At 33.3% G+C, this 16,469-nt stretch overlaps 1 protein-coding gene across 1 annotated transcript in view; it reads left to right on the top strand.

Annotated features, from left to right (window-relative positions):
* CSMD3 (CUB and Sushi multiple domains 3) overlaps positions 1-16,469 on the top strand; it is a 703,442-nt gene that overhangs the window by 630,391 nt on the left and 56,582 nt on the right. Inside the window, exons 54-56 of the mRNA XM_042785878.1 lie at positions 5,512-5,685; positions 8,836-9,009; positions 11,856-12,041. Coding sequence (XP_042641812.1) covers positions 5,512-5,685; positions 8,836-9,009; positions 11,856-12,041 — 534 coding nt within the window. The remainder of the gene's footprint in view (positions 1-5,511; positions 5,686-8,835; positions 9,010-11,855; positions 12,042-16,469) is intronic.

Here is a 16,469-nt window from a genome sequence, read left to right on the forward strand (position 1 = left end):
CTGCCATATTTTTTTCTTTTTGGCAGCACATTTTGTTCATATTTGCAGAGAGCTCTCTCAATATGATACCCAGTTTGCAGTATTTTGATTCAGTCCCTAGGGAATACACTCTCCACCTGCAAAACTTAGTTCCTGAGCAGTTTTGTGTCTGGATTGCATTTAGGAGCAATAATTTAGCTACTTCATTACAAAAGTCAGTTAGCTACAGCTTATGGCTATACTGAATGAAGGCTGGGCATTACAATAACTAGTTTCATAATTTTATTCAGTTTCATTATACCATATTTCACAACAAAAATGTTCCTCTTCAATAATGATTCAATTGGAGTAAATATCACGTATTTTTCAAATGGGAAGAGATTTAATATTATGTCCCTTGATGGCTTTGCACTATTTTTTACAGTAGTGAAATCATATGTTACTCCTTGTTTAGACCAGTGTGACAAAGCTGACAAGAATTACATGGTAGATTATATATATATATATATATATATATATATATATATAATACAAGCAAGGGAATGGAAAAAAGTTTTAGGGATACAGCTGTGAGATAAAATGAAGGAATAGAGTTGATCTTTGATGCCTTTGCACAATAAGCATGTCTCATTCATAAACTAAGGCAGTTTCTTAGAGTACTCTACATGTGCAGTACTTGTTTTCCTCAGACTACTAAAGTATCAGCAGTAATCTGAAAGCTTTGAAAACTTTCCATAATCAAAAATCCCCTTAAAAACCCAACGCCTTATTTTTATATGTATATATTCACCTGTAAATATATATAATATAATATAATGTAATGTAATGTAATTATATATATACACCTGTATATATAGAAACAAGCACATAATACAGAAATAAAAGCATCAAAGGCTACTGAATGGCACTTGAGAAATTAATTTCAGAATGTTAATAAGGGGAAAAAATATCTTTATTTGTCACAAATCCCTTAAAATAAGAGTTTAAATGGAAATACTGAAAAACAATTAACAGTAAAATTAATAATAAAAAATACCGGGATATGGAGTAATGAATATGAGCGTATCCTTAATGTATAATGAACATTTTGGAATTCTTTTATTCATAGGTATCTTAAGAGAAAAATGACAAAAGGGAAGAATTCTACTAATAGTCATGAGAAGAATAAAGGCCTTGCTTTTAGAAGAAATACAACAAAACCAGAATAGATTGGAAGTTAAATTAAGTAATAATTACTCTTCCAGATACAGATGTGGATGGTGGGGAGGTTTTTTGTTAGTTGTTTGTGTTTTTTTCCTTCCTCTTATTTTCTTCATATTGGAAAAGTAGTAATAGTAACTGTTATAAGTGAAAGGTCTTCCTTTCCTCTGAGGGAGACCAGCTGTGTGGATGTGTGAAATAGAGTGAAAAAGTAAAGCAAACAAACAAAAAAAAAATCTGGAAAATATTAATGAGACACTGACTTAATTTCAATTGAAGGAATTTATTTAGCTGCATAAACTAGTGGAAATTTCAGTAATGTTTTCAAAAGTTCTCTTAACAGGAGTTCTATATACTATTACATACACTTTCAGTAGCAAACATATTGAACGGATTTCCGCATGCACCTACATGACAGGCAGTATTTTGAAAATGAAACAAATAAGGCTGAATCCATTGTTTTGGGTAGGGGGTTTTGGGGTGGGGGCAGGGGGATGGTGTTTGTTTTGCAGTTTTTTATGTCTCTTAGACAAAACTTCCTCTGGAAAGCAGAGTAAAAAACAGGAGACAAATCCTGCAAATCCCGAATGGTTTTTGTTTGTTTTTAAAATTGTGATGAAAGATGTGTCACAAGTCTGGCATATCCTGTTTTTAAATTATATTTAATTCCTTACCACTGTCACAGTAAGTTGACTTAGAATTCTGTTATGATAGAACTACAGTTTTATAATATTCTTCATACATTTAGATTTCTTTATTTTTCAGTTTAGAAATCTTACACAAGGATATGAGTAGGCTCTAATATTTAAAAAATATACACTTATTTACTCATAGTGACTAATTCACAATTAGTTATGCAATACAGTTAGTGCTCCAAAAATGTATCTGTTATACAGAGTGGGAGGAAATGGTCAAGGAGGAGGAATTTGAAGAAATAGAATCATAGAATAGCCCAGACTGGAAGGGACCTGAAAAGATCATGTGGCCCAACCCTTTATGGGAACAGGAGATGACATCATATTATCTAGCACCCTGTCCAATAATATCTTGAAAAATTCCAGTGATGGGGACTCCACCACATCCTTGAGAAAGTTGTTCCAGTGAATGTTTGTTTTTACTATAAAAAAAAATTCTTTCTTATGTTGAGATGAGTACTCTCCCAGTCGAACGTGTACCCATTACCCCTGGTCATGTGGCTTCCTGTGAACAGAGAGCCTCCATTCTCTTTGTAGCTGCCCTTTAAGTACTGGAATACTGTGATGAGGTTCCCCCTTGAGCCTTTTCTTCTTCAGGGACTAACACTTTCAGCCTTTCTTCATAGGGCAGGTACTCCAACCCTTTGATTATCTTCATGGCCCTCCTTTGTACCCTCTCCAGTCTGTCTGCATCTTTCTTCAGCAGTGGGGAGAAGAATGGACACAGTACTCCAGGTGCAGCCTGATAAACCCCAAGTAGAATGGGATGAACATGTCCCTACCACTGTTAGTAATGTTCCTGCAGATGCAGCCGAGTACCGGATTTGCTTTCACTGCTGCAGCAGCGCACTGCTGACTCATGTTCAGCATGTTGTCCACCAGGACCCCCAGGTCCCTTTCATCAAGACTGCTCCCCAGCCACACAGATCCTAGCCTGTGCTGCACTCTTTGGTTATGTCATCCCAGGTGCAGACCCTTGCACTTGTCTTTGTTAAACTTCATACTGTTCTTGCTAGCCCACTATTCCAATCTGTCCGTGGGTGTCTCTAAGATCCTTTTCCTTTCTGACGTGCTTATCTTACCACCCAGTCTGGTGCCATCAGCAAACTTATGAGAGTGCTTTCAATCCCATCATCCAGATAATTCATGAAGATGTTGAACACTGTGGGGCCTCATATCAATCCCTGGGGAATCTGACTTGTGACAGGCTGCCAGCCTGAGTAAAAATCATTGATCACCACCCTCTGAATGTGGCCTGTTAGCCAATTCCCTGCTTGTCTTGGAGACCACTCACCCAATCTGTACCTTGCCAGTCTGTCCAGGAGAAGACTGTAAAAAACAGTGTCAAATATTTTACTGAAGACTGGGTAAATATCATCCACTGCTCTCCCTTTGTCAACAGAAGATATCAAACAAAGTCAAAAGAAAAGAAGAAAGAAAAAAGAAATTCAATAGAACTCAAAATTAGGGTCTGAGAGATTTATGACAGTAAGAGGAAGTAGGCTGAGAGTATGGGAATTTTAAGTGATTTTAAATTTTCTCAAGCTAGACAGATACATTAATGCAAGACGTGCAGGTGATTCACAATGTTTTCACCTGTCACAATTGAATATTTTTTGTAATGTCCCCACACAGTTGCAGGAACTTCACTGTGATCTTAGTCACCTGATGTGTTGAATTACTTCAGTTTTATTCCGTCTGCACAGAAAATAGAGTTTGACCTTTCTGGTGATGTATTCTGCTTCTGCTCTACTACCATAAAGTAACACTAAAATCTTAATTAAGTACTAGGACAAATTTTGTAATTAAATGCAATTAGAAAATAATTTCCTTGAACATTGTCTGAGCCACTGCAAAATTCTTGGTTGCGCTTCTGGTAGAAACTAGTGTTTTCTAGATCAGTTTTTACACCTCATCTGGTTAGTCCTATTTATCATCATAAATATGATAGGGAAATTGGACCTTTCTGGCATGTTCAAGGAAGTCTACTACTTACTGAACAGATCACAGCCTTCCAGGAGAATCAGGAAGTTCTCTGACAAAAATTTTATAAATATGTATTTTGCCATCTTATCCCAGAAAACAAAACATATTTGAAGTATGCTTGGTCCTTATGTAACACTGAGGGAAATGGGGAGGGGATAAACAGGGGATATATACCCTTGAACAGTACCAGAATTGTACTCCTGTTCCTTATACAGAAGGCAAATTGCACTCATCAGTTTTATCTGTGTGAAGATTCACATACTACCTATATTGTAAGTTCTGATGGTTTTATCATGATTCATATGATAAAATACTCTATGAGGCTTTAATTACCATAATGGAGTTATAGGAAAATATCAGATTTGTGTTTGGTTGGTTGTTTTTTTTTTTTGTTTTTTTTTTTTTTTTTCTTTTTTTGTTTTTTTTTTTTTTGTATAGGAAGTTTCTAGACCTGAAAGAATGTGGCAAAATGCAGAAAATTACATCAGAGTATTATAAACACTTAAAAGTTCAAAGCCAAAACCAATCCAAATGATATTGTTTCTAAATGTCCTTTCTTATTAGCAACCTCATGTTTTGGGGGTTTGTTTGTGCGTTTTGTTTTGCGAAGTAGAAGAGAAAAGGAGAGCAGAAGAGTATGGGAGGCTGGTAATATTTTTTTTTTTCTTCTACTTTAATACTAGCTGAAACACTGCTTGTTTTTCTTGCTTGCCTTACTTCATTTTGCAGTGAGTTCTCTGCCATATGTCACAGTCTCCATGAGGTCAACCATTCTCAGAGGATTTTCCATAACTACATTATTTGCTGAATCACAGTGCCTATTTCCAGAGTTAATTAAAAAAAATTATAATAAATGACATGTGGTTTATTCTTTATCCTAGCCTCTCTCTATATTAAATATCTGTTTGTGACTTTCATAGTGTAAATAAATAATTTCTCATATTTTGAGAATAGAGGGTAGAATATGAGGCAAGAGATAGAAATGTTTTTGGTTGCAGGACATCTGGATGTAGCTGCACTGATTGCCTTTAACCCAAACATGTTAAACTCTTTGGGATTATTCTGTAATCAATAGGAAAGGATGGAAATCAATCCAGAGAGTTAGGCTCCAGCAATAAATTGTCCAAGTTAAATTCAATTTGTTTCTATTGTAAGAAGGTTATATTTATAGCATACGCATGGATTAATATTTGTGATGGATTTATAATATTTCTATTATTTTTGTTTATATTTATATGGAATTTTTTAATTTATTTAAAATTATAATGTTGTAATTTTAGTCTTACTAAGTTTAATCTTAACCAAAATAATACTATGGGAAATAATACAGAATTTTGCAGATTTCAATAAAAAGGAATTACTCATCTTTTTAAATTTAATCACATATATGACATTTAATTTCTTTGCTACACTGTCTTTTTGTCATTTATTATATGTGCACAGTCCTATCTATACAAATGCAATACTGCAGTTTTCCCCAAGTTAATAAAAATAAACCTTTGAATTAAGTCAATTAAAAAAGTTGAAAGTTGTTCAGCATTTTCTTATTTTAATTAAGGAGTTATATTCAGAATTTCTATGGTATATTTACTGACAATTCTTCTTTTTTTTTTTTTTTTTTTTTTTTTTTAATTTACTTTGAAAAATATAGCTGGTCACTGTGGTATTCCAGATCTTATAGTCAATGGCCAAGTAATTGGAGAAAATTATGGATATAGAGACACAGTTGTATACCAGTGCAGTCCTGGTTTTCGGTTAATTGGTTCTTCTGTACGAATATGTCAACAGGATCACAACTGGTCTGGTCAGCTTCCATCCTGTGTGCGTAAGTAAGCATGGCAACACACACTGATTTATGTTACAGGAATATCTATGTTAGACAAGATGAGGAGTGACTTTGCAAATTCATAGACATTCTTCAAAAAAAAATATTTAAAACAAATCCTCAAAAGTATGTGGCCACCTACAATCTGTGGTTCATCTGTAAGGTGTATTTTAATGTCACTTAAAATTTGCATTGAATATTTTGGCAACTAAATACATGTCATTTAAATATGAATATGAAACTTCTTCAAAAAGTGATGGGGCTTAGGCACCCAGGTACCCAAATTTGAAAATGGCTTTATATCTTAGTGGCTTTTGGAAATATTTTATGAATGTTTACTTTGACTGCAGTAGTTAGATAAGTAGATACTCTTGAATTACAATGTCGGCACAGATGATTAAAATGTTTGCTTCAATAATCATGCTGGTTTTTTTTTGTCTTCTCACAGAAATACTGTTATTTTATTTTCTGGTTTGGGTTTTGTTTTCTTTTAGCATGAATTTTGTATTTTGTTAATGAGGCTCCTGTTGTGTTGTAAGTGTGTCAACATATCACATGAAATACCGTTAAGTAATAGCAGAAAATGCTGTATTCCATTTAGAAAAATTTGAGAGTTTCAAAGGATTCTCAAGAAAATTACAGCTATGTTTTAGTGATTTTCAGGTTCAGTGATATCAGTGTATTGAAAATGTATTAGTCCGCCTCCAAATATTCTATTTTTATAGTTACAGTTTTGTAGCAGAAGCTATCTGAATGATGAATCACAATACACAAAGTAATAGATCACTACTTCTTTATATTACATTTCAGACCAACACACTTCTTTATAGGTAACTGTTAAGGCAATAAAATTAGACACCAATAATCAAGAATTTTTAAATTAAAATTTTAATATCTGTTAGACTTGAAAAAAAAAATGGTTTGGATATGCTAACAGCAGAGAAAGTGGACGTATTTTCTTCCTCTAATCAAATGGAAGTTGCTTGTTTCAGTAACAGAGGATGTGCAATACAGCAATTCAGAAAAGGACACAAGACTTGGGAAGAAATTTAGACTTGCAGTAGGCTGCTATAAACAGCACCTAACTTTGTGATAGATATTTAGGAACAGCTCCACTTCAGATTAAAGGTTCAAGTGAAGTGTAGAAGAATAGTCTTACATTTCCTCTTTATTTACCTTTAGGTGTTTTAATTTAATTTTTGAGATAATGTGTTTAAATTTAGAGATTCTGTTTTCTTGAATTTTGCATTCACCAGTCTTCTTGCTTGTACAGTAGGAAGACATATTACTACTGTTTTGTATTGCTACTGTATATTCATGGGTATTATTAAAAACTGTATGCAAATTTCATACTTTTCTTTTCACAGAATAATTCTTATTGTTGCTGTATGTACATTAAAAAACATCTCTGTGGGCTGAATTCATAACTTTGCTTGAAAGTTTTACAAATGTTAACAATTTAGTATATGTCTCCAATTACTCTTTCTGGGAAAAATATAAGTCCTTATATAAAAATTTCTGATACCAGTAACAAAAAGGTAATATATTTAAATCAAATTACTTTGTGATATCAATAGAACATACGGAATTCAATTTAACTTTCATTCATAGAACATAGTCTGACCTCTCTGTATGCTATACTAGTTCTTATGGGCCATTTTGACTTTTTTGATGTTGCTAAATTTTATTATATTTAGATTATATGCATGGTTTTCTTTTAGATTTATCATGGTAAGTCTATTCTATGTGGAGAAAACATATATTTGTGAGACGTAACAAAATTAATTTAGAAAAAGAATGATGTTTCTAAAGTGATAAAAATTTGAGAGTTAATTTATTCTGTGACTTTTTTTTTTAATTCTAAATTACTGATGAATATTTTATCAACACCTGGAGTTTTTTAAGACATAGAAGAACATATTTATACTTTTTCTGACTTATTTTGGGAATTCCAATTTGTGTTTTACTTTACTTACTATTTTTGCACCTGGTCTCTGTGGGCACAGAAAAGGAACTACAACTTCTGTAGTCAGTTTTTGTATAAATACAAGAGAAGTTTTACAGTGCCCATAATGTTTCATATAATCAGTTACAAATTTATAACTCCATTAAGTAGATAAAGATAAAACAGTGAGTCATACTAAGACATATTTGTAAGAAATAATACCTGAGGTACTAACACACTGAAATATTTCCTTTCCATTTCAGACTACGTGTATTGAAAATCAAGTGCTTGCTTTTCTCCTGATTCTTCAGAAAAGTGTTTTTCATTTGTCTTTATTTCTGCATGTCAAATTCTATTCAGTTTATTTAAATATTTAAATAAGTTCTTGAACATTTACTAAAATATATCTTAGTTCTTATTCATTTGAAAGAAATATGAATCTTTCATGGAAGGTAACCAGTAACTTATAATACCAGAACTTTAAAATACTATTATATAATGGTGTCGTGATTTGGGCCTGGTTGGCAACCAACCATAATGCAGCTGGTCACCCTCCCTTCCCCCTCCCCACCTGGGAATGGGGGAGGGAATTATAGGGGTGAGGGAAGACTCGCAGGCTGAGATAGGAACAGTTTAATAATGGCAATAAAGCGAGAACAATGACGATGATGGGGAAAAAAAAAGAAATATATAAACAGGCAATGTATGGTGTAATTGCTCACCACCTGCTAACCAATATCCAGCCCGTTCCTGGTTAGTGACCCCGAGATACCAAGATCCTGCAATCGCAATCCCAGAAGCGAGAGAGATCCTTCCCAACCACCCCTCCTCTATATAGTGAGCATGACGTTCCATGATATGGAATATTTCATTGGCCAGTTTGGGTCTGGTGCTCTGTCCGTGCTCCCTCCCTGCTCCCTGTGCCCTTGCGCACGGGCAGAACATGGGGAGTTGGAGAGTCCTTGAAGTCTCCGTAGCAGCTGAAAACATCAGTGTGCTATCAGCATTCTTCTCATACCAAACCCAAAGCTAAATCTAAAACACAGCACTTATCTAGTCCCTGAAAAGGAATATTAACTCTATTTCAGCCCAAACCAAAAACCAAGACAAATGTTTATAACTATTATCTGTTATATCAAAAATAATGAAAAATGATAACAGCATCCTCTGTTTGTTTTTTGTTTCTCTGTTTTATGCTCTGCTAGCCGTTAGCTGTGGTCACCCTGGTAGTCCTATTTATGGAAGAACAAGTGGAAACGGTTTCAACTTCAATGATGTTGTGACATTCTCGTGTAATACTGGGTATGTTATGCAAGGACCAACCAAAGCACAGTGTCAGGCTAATAGGCAGTGGAGCCACCCACCTCCAATATGCAAAGGTAAGAATGCAAACATTTACAGATTTCAAACTTAGTTTGAAAATTAAGGTTGAAAAATCAACTGAAGGTAAAGGGATACTGTCAAGAACAAATGATGCCTCTTTTACTAACACATCAAATTATTAAAGAAGATGTTTCATGATTTTATGATTTTTCAGTTAGGTCAGTTCTATGTTCAGGATAACTGTTGCAGACAAACTTTCTTTTGTGTCTGTAGTTTGTACCGATTTTTAAAAAATGGTTTCTACAAGTTCCTTAAGTAAAATTATGCAGTGATAATTAAGAGCTTAAATCCTGAAATAATGTTCTCTGCATTTTTAGCCAACATAGTTCTAATAGGTGTATAAGAAAACATACTTTTTTTTTTCTTTTTACATTTCCCTTGATCTGACTGCTCATCTTTACTTTTAAAATTTTCATTCTAATTTGTTAGCATAATCTCTTTGGGTTGGTTCTCAACACTTCTGGATATTATATTTAAAATTCTTTCACTTAATATAATGAAATTAGTTGTTTGAGTTTTCAGAAGCACCTTAGAAAAGTTTTGCTACTATTATAATTTTTAACTCTGTTGTTACATTCTTTTTTAATGTTTTAAACTTTCTTATTTGGAAAAATGTACTATTTGCTGTAACTTGCTTGCACAGATGAAGAAAATGTATTGGTTGTTTTTCAGCATGTTTGCAGGAGATTCTATGGGATTTTATCTTTACACAGCCTAAGTCATATATTTATATATTATGTATTTATAGTGATTTAATTTACTATATTTTCCTTCCAGTAGGTGTTCTCCACTTTCCTTTGATAGCTTTGCCTTAAGCAATACTGACAAATAGTTTAAAGAACTTAAATTTCCAAGGACCTTTTTGTTGATGAGAAGTTACTATTTTTCAGGTTTTCAATACTAAACATGTACTATGTATTAAGGGTACCAAATAAATCTAATTTTCAGTCCAGTTGTTACAAAATCACCTTGGGGTTCTGATATTGCAATGTGTCAAACTGTCTGATATGATATTGGCCTGCAGAGATCACTAAATAATAGTTATTCTTTGAAATTTTACAGTGTCTTGAAATCTTCTATTGGTTTTAGAACAGACTTTTAAAATAAAAAGAACCAACTTTACATAAAACATTATTAGTGGTGTCTGTAATGTGCAGTTAAATCAATCCTAATTAATATGATTTTTTTCTATTTACATTGACGTTAAATTAAAAAAATAAAAATATGTTACCTTGCATATTTGTAAACTGCTTAGAGTGCAGTACTATAGTGAAGGCTGCACTCCTTTGTGAAGGCTGAATTTGCAATCATGATATAAATTCAGCAGTACACTTGCAGTTGTTACACTGTCTACTTTGCTGAATAGCCAGTTTCCTATACAACTACAATAATAGTAGAAAAATACTGAAATTGTCAAAGCGCCTTGTATTTTCTTTCAGGAGTTCACTACTCCAGATTTATTAATAAACAATTTTCATTGCTCAAAATACATGCTCAATAACATGAAGATGAATGTTCAATTGTTATAAAATGCTTGTGTACAAAAATTAAAATAGATAGAAATATAGCTCAAATTTTCCTCCAGAAAAAAAATAACAAATTTTCAACACTGTCCATCAATATAACTAAAAAAATTGATCTATCATTTAATGTTAAAGAAGTCAAATCTAACCAGAAAGTTATTTCTGTTCTTGAAAAATGTATGTATTATAGCATTGCAGTACCAATATTTAACAGCTGCTAGGAGGAGCACACAAGCAGACTCCAATATTTAGGGTAGTGACTGTAGAGAAGTAGATGAGCCATAAAGTAACTACATTGAGTGATGTAGGTAGGAAAAATGATCTTAAATTGCATGTTGCAATAGCTTTATTTTGTTTTTAGATTACAGACCTTTTTAGCATATTTTGATACTTTTATGTACAAACTTCCATACACATACACATGCAGATATATTATAGATATATATATATTTGCAAACAGGTACATACACATGCATGCATATAAACATGCAATTGATTATAAGGATATAAGGATAATAATTTTTACATGACCTGTAGTTTTCTAGAGGAACTTTGATTAGGTGGTGATGTGTTTACTTGACCAGAGGAGTCTATTGTATGAACACTGTTAAAGAAATCTCCATGACACCCAAAACAAGTATTATACTCCACTCACTAGACAACTGTAAGTCACAAAAAAGGAAAAAACCAACCAACCAAACAAACAAACAAATTCAATCTTTGGTAACTTTCAAACATATGAATCCTAAAGCAGTTGAGGAATCAAAAAATCCATCAGTATTCTTAACAATCAAATGATACCCTTATATTTTAAAGTATATACCCATTTGTTGGGATATTTTCTTAGTCTAACAGAAACACCACAATCTCACCCTAACTGACCATGTGCCCTTTAGCTCAAAACATCTGCCTCAAAGGTGCTCCATTATCAAAATTTTAGTATAGGAACACAATTATACGTGCATGGCTGTGTAGGTTAGACCAAAGGCACGTCTAGCCCCATAACCTGTTTCTAGCTGTGGTCAATAGTTTATGTCAAGGCAAGAGTATAAATTGAATAAATTGGTATGTCCAGTCACTTTTAACGGCAAATACTTTTACAGGATCATCACGCTCTGTGAAGAAACATTTTATTTTCTTTGCTCTGAGTTTATAATCTCCTGGTTTCATATCATCTTCCTAATTCAGTATCACTATATATAAAGTCAGGGTAGAAACAAATTGGAAGTTTCTCATACAAAGGATATGAGGGCATTTAAAGACCATTTCAGTAGACTGTATTTGTATGACTCTCAGGTCTGTGCTCTTTTTCTTTTTAGTGGTCAACTGTTCTGATCCTGGAATTCCTGCAAACTCAATACGAGAAAGCAAAATCGAACATGGAAATTTCACATATGGCACAGTGGTATTTTATGACTGTAATCCTGGATATTTTTTATTTGGCTCTTCAGTTTTAATTTGTCAACCAAATGGCCACTGGGACAAACCTCTACCAGAATGCATTAGTAAGTAGATAATGTGTATGCTTCTACAAAGACTGTAGACTAGGTATTATTTTACACAACATTTCCATCAATCACATGACAGCAACTAATCATATTTATATACATTTGTGTGTGTATGTGTGTGTGTGTATGATAGAAAGTCCCATTAGCAGCTAAAGAATGCAGTTATATTGTTACTGTATGTGGCAAATAACATAGAAACCTTGGGAAATGCAATAACCGAAACAAACATCTCTGGATGTTTCAGCACAATGATCCCTGATAGAAGGGATAGGAGGTCAAACCAAATCCATTCAATTTGATGATACGTGGCTTCCATTGGCCAAAAAGCTATGATCACACTGTAACTTATAATCTCTAGTACCCAATTATTAATTTATGTCAGTTATAGTACTTTCTGGACTTCTTTTGGGACAACAGCAAGATCTATGAAGACAGTAAGCAAATAGTAATGGCACTGTAGAGCACAAAAAGCATCCTCTGAATCACATCCTCAGTTTACCACACTACCAGGTGTTCCTGAAGATCATAGTCATATGCAATGCAACCTATCTACTGTGACAAGTGGGTCAACACATGGAGGTTGATTTTGTTCTGGCTTGTCATGAACAACTTTCTAACTGTGATGTAGGTATAACCACAGATGTTTCATAGTTTTTTAATTGGCTAGGACAGCCAGTTTACCCAGTTCTCTATAAGTCTATGAAACAGATTTTGTTTTAGGATCAAAATTTCTCTCTGAAAAAGGCTGAAAGCTTTATTTTCCAGAGATTAGAGGGAAAACAGGCTAAGGGTTCCTTATTAATGAATCATGGACCAATATTTCCAATATTGTAGATATTAGTTTTCAGTTTTACCTTTATTAGTCTTCATTAATTTAGGTTTCTCCAGTTCTGCTACTCTCTCTCAAAAAAAAAAAAAAAAAAAAAAAAAAAAAAAAAAAATTAATTATGAAACTTTATTTCTTATCACTGTTAAAACCTTTAGTTTGAGAAGTTGTCCCTTTCTCTGATGGGATAAATAACTTGACTACAAGTCACAGTTAAACTTGTACCAAAGAGTCTAACAGTTTCACATTAAATTTTAAGGTGAAATTACCATTTCAGGAAGATAAATGTTACTTAATATCTTCAAAAAGAAAGAAATTCTAAAGGTAAATGTGCAAAGATTTCTTCTTTCTACTTTTGTATTTTTATCTCTTAGTCTTCTTTTACAAATGTCACAAGTAATTTAATGATACAGACTTCACTTTTCTTTTAAACTAACCTTTGGGAGTAACTGTGCTATATGTACTTTTGAGAGGGCGTCCTCAGCTTTATTTGTGTAATTTATATAGAAGGGTCAATGAATCCTAACCTAGGCACTATCCATGATATTTTGTAAACATAAAGCTTACCAAATCTTATTCTGATGCAGCTACTAAATATTTTTTATGAGAGGCTTTCATCTTCTAGAGTGTTATGCAAGTTGTTTCCCTTTTGGACATATGAAGGGCAGTCATTTGGTAGACTGTACATTTTTCCACTCTAAAAGCAGTGGAAATGAATTGGAAAGCTTGCTGGATGTTTTACTTTGACCCAGGTTGGATTATTTTTTTGGCCTAGCTGGATTTCAATCTCTCTCTAACTAGTCTCAAAGAACATACCTTTTCTTGAAATATCACCAGAGTAATGGAGAAGAGACATGATAACAGAGGAAAAGCTGTTCACCTGTAAAGTGACTCAATTCCTTTGAAATGTTCTGTAGCTAGAGTACTTCTAGCTACTATAAATCCTCTAACAGGCAGAATTCAGTGTTTTCCTGGATCATAACACCCTTTCGACTGTACATTTAAATTAAAGGCTTTCAGGGACATATACTACTTAGGCACATGTTGCTAGTAAAATACTTTAAATTTGAAATGTACTCAAAATGAAAGATATGATTGGGCAGTATACCTCAAAGAATTCCAGTGACCATATCAGTTGGTTTTTTTTTTTTTTTTTTTATTATTTATTACAAAGTATTCTCAATTTAGTTCTGACAGATGTGCTTTAGTTTGTTATTTTTAAGCTACTGAGATGTGAGTACACACAATCTGCACCTTTCAGGTTTGAAATCCAAACATTGTAGACTATTTTTTTGCTTATAAGAAAGATGGGGACAAACTTTTTAGCAAAATTGTTGCAATAGGACAAGGGGTAATGGTTTTAAATTAAAAGAGGGCAGATTTAGACTACATATAAGGAAGAAATTTTTCATGATAAGGGTGGTGAAACACTGAGATGGGGTGCCCAGAGAGGTGGTAGATGTCTCATCCCTGGGAACATTCAAGGTCAGGTTGGATGGAGATCTGAGCAACCTGATCTGGTTGATGTCCCTGCCCACTGCAGGGGGGTTGGACTAGATGATCTTTAAAGGTTCTTTCCAACCCAAACTGTTCTATGATTCTATGAATCTGTAACAGAGGGGCAGAAAGGAATAAATTGATGAAAATAAAATGGAAGATGAATTAACATTAGGAGAAAAAAAGAAGAAATATGATCAACTCTTCATATGAAATCCTCACCCGAGAATATGAATAACATATTAAATTTTGCAGAATGTATAATCAAGTTAAGTGTAGCATTACAGGATGGTATATGTTTCTAAATCAGTTATTAAGTATCCAGGACTTTAGACATAAATGTAAACATAAAAGAAAACGATGTATAAGAAAGCCTAAAACTGAATACTGTAACGTACCAGTGTGAAATTAACGTTTTCTTTATGACAGCACCTGAAAAGGGCAAAAGAATCAATCAGGAATAATATAGATAACAAAAACATTCTGAAAAATGTGCATGTTTTTCTAAAGAAGAAATAGTTTTTCTTTGAAGCCTGTGTAACCAACATGCTTTTTGATTGACAGCATTCTAAGCTTGCCTTATCTACAATCATATTTATTTATAAACAATTGATTAAGCAAATAACATGCCAACAGCAAGTGCCCAGTTTGTAAAACTGACCATTCTGACCTTTTTACTCAAACTTCTGCAAGCCTACGAAATGGTCACAGGGGTTAGTGGCGTTAGGTAGGAATCAAAGTCAGCCAAGCACATACCAGACTCCTTTGTGGAATTGTCAGGAAGGTTCTGCATCTTGAAAGTTGGATCCCTAAGAGAACATGTGGCATTGAAAGCAGATCAATATATGTATAAATACAAATCTCTAAGACCGAGTATAATCAGTAGAGGAAGATGAATCATCACACATGACTTTGGTCATAGTGTGCAACCACTGTACTGTTGTATACATCTGAAGAGCTACGGAATTGAATACATCCTCAACCCTGATCAGGCTCCTGATCCAGATTTTTTTGATAAAAAGTCATGATGAAAATGTTATGGTATTGAAGATGATGAAATATTGCTAAATACTTCATTTGTATCATTTAAGGGGCTGTAATAGCAGCTATATTTTGTGGTTTTCATGATACAAACATCTTTGGACAAGATATTCTACATGCCATGGAGAGGTGTGGATAAAAAGAAATCAAACATGCAAGGATAGATTAATTCTGTGAACAGAGTGAGTTTGATTTATAAATTTTAGCTGTGCATTTCCTGAACTTGACACGTTCAGCTTGCTTTTAAATTAACTCCCTGTTCTGAAGTATTAGGTTTTCTCTATATTAATTCCACATGTGAGGGGGTTTCTTTTGACCATTTTTAATATGAGCTTTTAATCTTAAAAGACAGATTAGCTCTTTATTTTCAATACAGAACTTTTCTATTACATACATTGTCCATGTAGAAAATGTTTACCATAATGATGTGTAAGAACTTTTGTCTCATTTCTTTAGTTTTATGGAGTAGCCAGCTTCCTGTTGATCTAGCCAAGGTAGCTTCACTGTAACTTTATACAACTTTCCAGAAGATAAGAGGCTGCTGAAATTATTTCAGTTGTGTTATCCTGATCTTAGATCAGGTTTCTATAATTTAGCCTGTTTTTTTTATTCCTAAAACTATTACTGTTTTTGGCCATTTATAACAAGAGTCGCTGATCATAATTTTCTGTATAGGAGGCAACTAAAGAACAAAAAATATCATGCTAAATTTTCCCATTTTCTTTTCTGACTTTACATACTCCATGACATTTGAGACAGTTAGTAAAATCAGGTGTGCATAAACTAACTGTTGGATATCCTGATGTGTAATCCCTAAATGGAAATCACAAAAATGTCAAGATTAAGAGTACTAAAATTTAATCACAGTATAGAAATAGCTAGCAATTATTGATCAAAATTTACTCAATAAACAACTGACAGTGACTTTATTCATGACCATTTCTAGGATTGGGATTTTCTTATCACAATCTTAGAAATTCCCTCCAATCTCTATAAAATTAACATCAATGGATGTTGCCTAGGAATATATTAAAAATATGAAAACAAATATTTTATTTATG

Source organism: Tyto alba, unplaced genomic scaffold, assembly GCF_018691265.1.
Source record: "Tyto alba isolate M040663 unplaced genomic scaffold, T.alba_DEE_v4.0 Super-Scaffold_9, whole genome shotgun sequence".
Lineage (NCBI taxonomy): Eukaryota > Metazoa > Chordata > Aves > Strigiformes > Tytonidae > Tyto > Tyto alba.